Below are 6,870 nucleotides of genomic sequence, written 5' to 3'. Positions count from 1 at the left end.
AATAAGTTGAAAACATAAACCAATCGATTTGTGGACGTACTAGGGATTAAATAGATTGGTAATTATATTTTGTGGGGTAGGAGGATCGATATATAACACTTACTACTACTTAATTATAGTTCTGACAAACTCATATTGACCCAAACATTAACCTAACCAGACCCATTGAACTCCTAGTATAGTCAAATTGGTTGTTTGGTTTTGGTAATCTGTCTCAACTTTATCTTCTTTTCTTTTTTTTTGGATTGCTCCCAAAATAATATTAACTATTGAAAAATATACTAAACTGAATTACTGGTCAAATATAGGTCCTCTAACGTAAGAGACCAACTGACGAATAATATATTTAGAAACAAAGAAAGTGAACTATTATCAGATCGGAAATAATAGTTTTACTAGTAGTCAGACTAGATAAGACTAACTACCTAAGATGAATTTGTGCTGCCCAAAATTATACGAGAAAATCCAGATTATCAACTAAATAGATGAGCACCAAGTATCTGCATCTTCAAGTAGTACAACCAAATATAACTTGTTGATCAAAGAAATATTCAAGCTCAAACTCATAGATGTTGCACAGTAAACATAATAAATTAAGATGAAATGATACATGCACGAATCTCATAAACAAAAATGGTTCAGACCGTTCACTGCAAAATAGACGATAAATACTGACCAAATTGCACAGCTCTTTAAGCTATTATTGAGTAGAAAAATTGAATTCCTATTTCTACAGACAGAACATTGCACCACTGAATAAAGTGGCAGCTGTGTTACCATGAATAACAATACACGTAATAGATACTTTTTGACTGCCTTGGCCTTCTGAAGTCTCACATACAGCGCGATAAGAATGGAGTTAACTTTACTCAGCTCTAGACTGCCCAGCTCGGGAAGACAAGATAATGCCAACAATAAGCCCATAAAGAGCCAAAGCTTCAGCAAAAATGAGAATGAGGATCATCCCAACGAAAAGCTTAGGTTGTTGTGCATTAGCCCTAGAAAATAGTAGTTGTTCAGTACAGAAAGAAAATCATCTTTAAAATAACAATCAGCATGACAACAGAAAAACAAATACGACATTCCAAACAAAACGAAGAGCACAGAACAGTCCCAAGCTGAATATGTAACAATTAGCCTGCAACAGTCATTAAATTGAGCCTTTGGCTAAAAAGTTTATCCGGTGATTTCTAGAAGCCAATGTATGTTTTGTTTATATGTAATAGAAGTCAATGCATATTGTAAACAATAATAAAGACAGCTCGGTGCCAAAGCTCTCGCTATGTGCGTGGCCCATGGAAAGGCCGGACCCAATAGGGTCCATTATACACAGCCTTTATCTGCAAGAGGTTGTTTCTAAAGACTTGTGTTGTGAATGCTAAGCAAAAGAGTTGACAAGTGGCTAAAAGATATGAGAGAAGGAATTGTAAGGCAGAAACTATCCATGGAAGCCGCCCATTCCGTTGTGTAATATACTACCATATTTCGACTTTATTAACTGCAGAATATGCAACTCTGTTTGGAACAGTTTGCTCGCAGCTCACCTCGAACCATAAAGTTGTAAGATTTGAAGGAAATCAGTGGGCTCTAACTGTCCACCGATCTTGAAAAGCAAAATACTATGTTTTTGTTTTGTTTTTTTAATCCGCTTCCCACTTTCTTAAGAGGCAATTCTTCTACAAGACTTCAGCATGTTTAGTCTGTGTCTTTAGTTTTACGTTAGATATTTTCTATTTCAGGAACGTTGCAAGCTGATCAAACAATAAGCTATCTTAAAGCATACTACCAGTTATCTAGGACAGACTGGAAAAGGTCATTTTGGTATAGATTCTCTGGAGACAATGGAATAATGATGGGTAAAATTTTACCAGCAGCTTGAAACTGGAAGAAAAAAAGGACACAACGAGGCAGCCGTTGTCAAACAGAATCATATGACACACCCCTAACAAAGTCCCAGCATCACTATTTTTTTCTTTTTTTAACTCCCTCCGTCCCGATATATGTGGCGGTTTGCAGATTTCGAGAGTCAAATGAGTTAACTTTAATTGTGAATTCGGACATAGAATCTGTAAGTTTATTTTAAAATAAAAATTACATATGTAGAAACACATTGGCAAACACAAGTAAGTTTAATTGAAAATGACAATCCAAGATGCGAACAACAAATTCACCTCAATCCCAAACTTGAGACAGTCCTCCGTACAACTCCTCAATAACCATGTTATTCCATTTTAGACCGTCCCATTCCAATATATAAAAAGTAGGGTTCTCTAACACGAAAGGGTAAAATATTGTGAGTATTCACCATTATCATATGGATTTTAGTTTAGCATCAATTTAACTGTTGAGATATGTGGAAGGGGAACTGGCAATTAAGATAGTGAATTAAAACAAATAGAACTTTAGTTTAGTTGCATTTGAAGATATATTAACCAATTTATTCAGAAAATTTCTTGCTCTGTTCTCATGCCAATGATTCATCCACCAGACTTTATTTCTTTCTCCTTAGAGCCTATAGAACAGAAATTGTTCAAGTAAGGTCGTAAATATATTTAGTCATTACATTGGCGTTCCCAACATGGGGATCGAACCCATGACACAAGGTTAAGAGCCTTCTGCTCTACATTAGTTGAACAATTAAATTTGACTTAACTACTAAGCAACTATGTTCTCTATTTGAGCTTCTTATTTTTACTATCTTCCAAAAAAAATTCCTGCAGATGTTAGCAGCAATTTTAACAAACCTAAAAGCTAGTGAAAACACACAAACCAAGTCATCAATATAAAAATGCAACATTCTAAATTCTACTAGAGCTACTCGCATTGAAACTCTAGTTCTACTGCTAAAATTGCTTTTTCCCCCCTTTTTCTAAAGGCTCGAGAGCTAAAACTTATCCTTGCCATTAAACCAAAAGATGAACAGCACTAATACCAACTCTAGATTTGTTCTAACAACATAGTACTAAAACTCAATGTCCAGGAGTTATTCAAATATGATCTTTCACATTTAAAAGTCCTAACTATGGAATTTGGATTCAACAGGCATTAGCAAGCAAAGAAAGAAAAGGAAAACAAAAACAAAGAAAAAAAATTCAAGGAATCAATACCTAACACCAGCATCACCAACAATACCAATAGCCATTCCCGCAGAAAGGCCAGCAAGACCACAAGCAAGACCGGACGAGAGATGAGCATAGCCATCAAATAGGTAATACGACTTGGTTTTGGGGTTAATCCCAGTACTGATGATCACAGCAATAATCAACCCATAAATACCTAACACACCAGCCATAACCACTGGCACAATAGATTTCATCACCAATTCAGGTCTCATCACTCCCATTGACGCCACTCCAACACCACTCTTCGCTGTTCCGTAAGCTGCCCCCATACCTACAAATCATTCACAAAAACATTAGATTCGAAATCCATTTTAAATAAGCGAACAACATACTCGTATCTGTTGGAAAGGCGGATCCAACGTTTGAAAGCTTACAGATGCAAAATCACATTGTCTTTGGTGGTGACAACGGTCAGCGGTACAGATTAAGCATAAATTTAAATTTCCAAGAAAAAAACCAACTATATATGTAACTCAAGAACAAATCTCAAATTACTACTAAATAAGCATACTTAGTATTCCATAAGCTTGCAAATAAGCATAAAGCATAAAATTTGCTCGAAGCTTAATCTGTGGTGCAGAATTAGTAAAACACATATATATATTAAAAAAATCAACTATATATAGTTCATGAAAATAGGAATTAAGTTAGTGTATGCAGACTACAACTGTATTTTATAAGAATAATAACATATATTTTTTTTAAAAAATAAAATAATTAACTTTATATATAATTCATCTGCAGATCTGGGGTAGGGTTGGAGGAACTTACAGGAGAAGACGAGGGCGGCGGCGGCGCCAAGGAAGCCGAAGAAAGGAGCAGTTTCATCTCCGGAAAAGGTCGACATTATCGTTAGGATTTGGATCTGAGAATTGTAAATTATACAGAGAGTTTTGGAGTTGAATAGATCTGTTTGTAGTTTCTCCTCCCTCGTTCTCTCTCCCTGATTGGTTGTTGAAGCAAATAATTGATAACTCGGTGATATTCACGTGCTATTATGGGTTTGGGCTTACCGGCTATTTATGTAAAATCCCACATTAAAAAGGTCGATACTCTCTTTGCACAAATAGCCGGTTGGTTCACTGTATATTTTTTTTATCTGTATATATAAACTATACACTGATTATACATGATTATAACTTATGCATATATGATATAAATATTATACATCTTTAATAATTTTTAGTTTAAACGGTTAGATGGAAGGCTATTTAGGTTAATTCTTCATGCTGAAATTGGTCCATATTGGCAAACGTTTGCAAGTTGAAGCTGGTCACTAGCGGTCTAAACCAATAAGGCTCATACTATATTATAAATAGGAAGTTTCAAAGTAGAAACTTGAATTACCAAAATACCCATCAAAAGATGAAGCCCATTATACCTTCAGACAAACATTATTTCTATAACACTTTTGTACAAAAATGTAAATGTATATTTAATAAATTTTTTAATCTGCTAAACATCTTTTCATATACAATGCATATGAACATGAAAATACAATAAATATAGAATTACGTGGAAACATTGGTTCTTGCCATCTTAAATGATATATTAACCACTCTATTTATTTATTGTGATTATTATTGATGGGGAGTCATATAGTTTTCATATTTCAGTTTTGTTTCTTTCATCTTCTAGGGTAATAGTAGTGTAATATTTTTGCATAAATTCTTTATTTTACTCTATAAAAATGCACATCAAATTGTCTAATCATTATATTCGTTTCTCTTGGTTCTGTCAAAAATTTTCTTTTCCTCAAAAAATCCATTGGCTTTGCCGGACTTCACTCTGCAACATATCACATGTTTAATTTTTGAATTCTTCTTGATTTTCTTCTCATTATTTATTGTGTCTGATTCATGTTCCATGTTGATATATTTTGTAGTGGTCCAAAAGCTGGAAGTTAGATTGCTGCAATCTTTGGCATCTTTATTTGATTTTGTTATTATATTTTTGTTGTAAAATGATTGGTTGCCTTTTGTGTTATGCTGCTACTTTGATTGGTGGTGATTTGTAATAGTAACTAATAAGTGGGACACTTTGCAAACAGAAGAATTAGTGTAAAAATAAAAATTGAATTGTTGACTGTATAAAAAATTATATAACGTGATACATTAATGGTAAATGTTTATAGTAGTATCTACTTCTTTTTTTATGATGCTTACAATTTTATAAATAGAACATCACAAAGATTGTGCAGTTAGAAGTGAGAACATACATACTCCAAAAAAAATTAAAAGATAAGAATCCCCCTAAAACAAAAACTTACAGGGATTCTATGATAACAAAAACTTACATGGATTTTATGATGTCAAGTATGGAGTCACTATGATTTACAAGGCATTCTTTACACCAAAAAGAAAAAGAAAAAAAATACTAAGCAGTTCATTTCTATTCTCTAGATGGAGTTCCTTTCCCCCTCAAAAGGTTGAGAGATCCAGTATACATAATAATTGTTAATATTGCACAAACATGATTGAAGATTCCAAAACTTATTAGCTTTTTGTTAATTTATACTAATTAACATGGAATAAACGTGCAACGCACGTGTTCGAGAACTAGTTAATTAAAAATCATATATTCTAATATAAAATTTTTTTAGTATAAATAGCACCCTGATTCAATCTGGGTATTCAATCCCGCCGTCAAGATGCTCAGTTGACTCCTTAACCTTGATAGGAAGATGGTTCTAAGAAGAAAGATTGCAATATCAATCTCATCGAGATCATCGATCTTATACCAAATCACCGACTATGTTGTGCTTGGTCATCCACTCCCTGACGAGTTGCTTTCTCCTTCTGCCTTAGGTAAGGGAAAGAAAGAAGAGCTTACTTCGAGTATTTATGACTCTGGTGGCAACACACTAACCCTTGTTCTATTGGTTTGGTAGTTGCTACCAAGACGATTTCACCAATTGGCGACTGTCATCGAGTTTCAAATTTCACAGGTGAAACTTCATGTCAATATCCTTGAGTTTCTCGTGTGGAATTGGAATTTCATAACAATAACTATTTTTTAATTACTAGTTCAAAAGTGACTATTCGTGAATTTTGCCCAATATAGTTTATTCTGCTGTGATAAATTGTTTACTTTGTTTATTAGGATGTTGATAACATTACTTTTATAGTTGGTTTAAGTAATCCAATATAGTAGTGCAAAATTTCTTGCACTATAGTTCTTCACTACTGGTACACTTGACAGCAGACATCAGCTATTTTATGTATCTGAAACTGCCGTAGTCACGCCACGTAATGGAAACAAAAGTAAACAAGGCCATTGCAACAAAATCAGCAAAATCTCCAACAAAAGTGAGTGAAGATTCGAATAAGCATCTTACACAAGTGATGGATCAAAAGTTGAATGAGGTGCTCAGAATCTTGAGTGGATAAACAGATCAACTTTGACAAGTATACCATATATATGCCAATACCTGTTTGCACGTGTACTTAATTGGAGTGCCAAGACAATTAATGTTGTGACATATCTCTTTCGGAATATATTATCAACTACCACAATTGCCAAAAACACCCCATGGCCGCATAGGTGGGTAGAAATTAAGTAGTAGTAGATGCCTTCTGATAGATTTGCTTACACTTGTGGCACCAGCCAATCGTGATGTGCCGCGTGATAAGGTGGGATAAGACGTGGGATTAAATTTATATCATGTTCGGTTAACGGTATGAATTCAATCTCAGTCTTAATACAGGATATCCACCTTATCCCATCAAACTTGAGATTATATTATCCC

General features: G+C 34.1%; 1 protein-coding gene across 1 annotated transcript; it reads right to left on the bottom strand.

The window, feature by feature from the left end:
- Nucleotides 1-572: 572 nt before the first annotated feature.
- Nucleotides 573-4,116, bottom strand: LOC104116628 (V-type proton ATPase subunit c1). The gene is made up of 3 exons (XM_009627527.4): nt 3,894-4,116; nt 3,108-3,393; nt 573-998 (listed from the first exon to the last, which is right to left on the bottom strand). Exons 1-3 carry the CDS (start codon nt 3,967-3,969, stop codon nt 866-868), a joined length of 495 nt encoding a protein of 164 aa, XP_009625822.1. The 5' UTR covers nt 3,970-4,116; the 3' UTR covers nt 573-865.
- Between the last annotated feature and the right edge of the window lie 2,754 nt (nt 4,117-6,870).

This window comes from Nicotiana tomentosiformis, chromosome 10, assembly GCF_000390325.3.
Source record: "Nicotiana tomentosiformis chromosome 10, ASM39032v3, whole genome shotgun sequence".
NCBI classification, from domain to species: Eukaryota; Viridiplantae; Streptophyta; class Magnoliopsida; order Solanales; family Solanaceae; genus Nicotiana; species Nicotiana tomentosiformis.
Note: the sequence above shows the minus strand (reverse complement) of the source record. Positions and strands in the feature narration are given on the sequence as shown.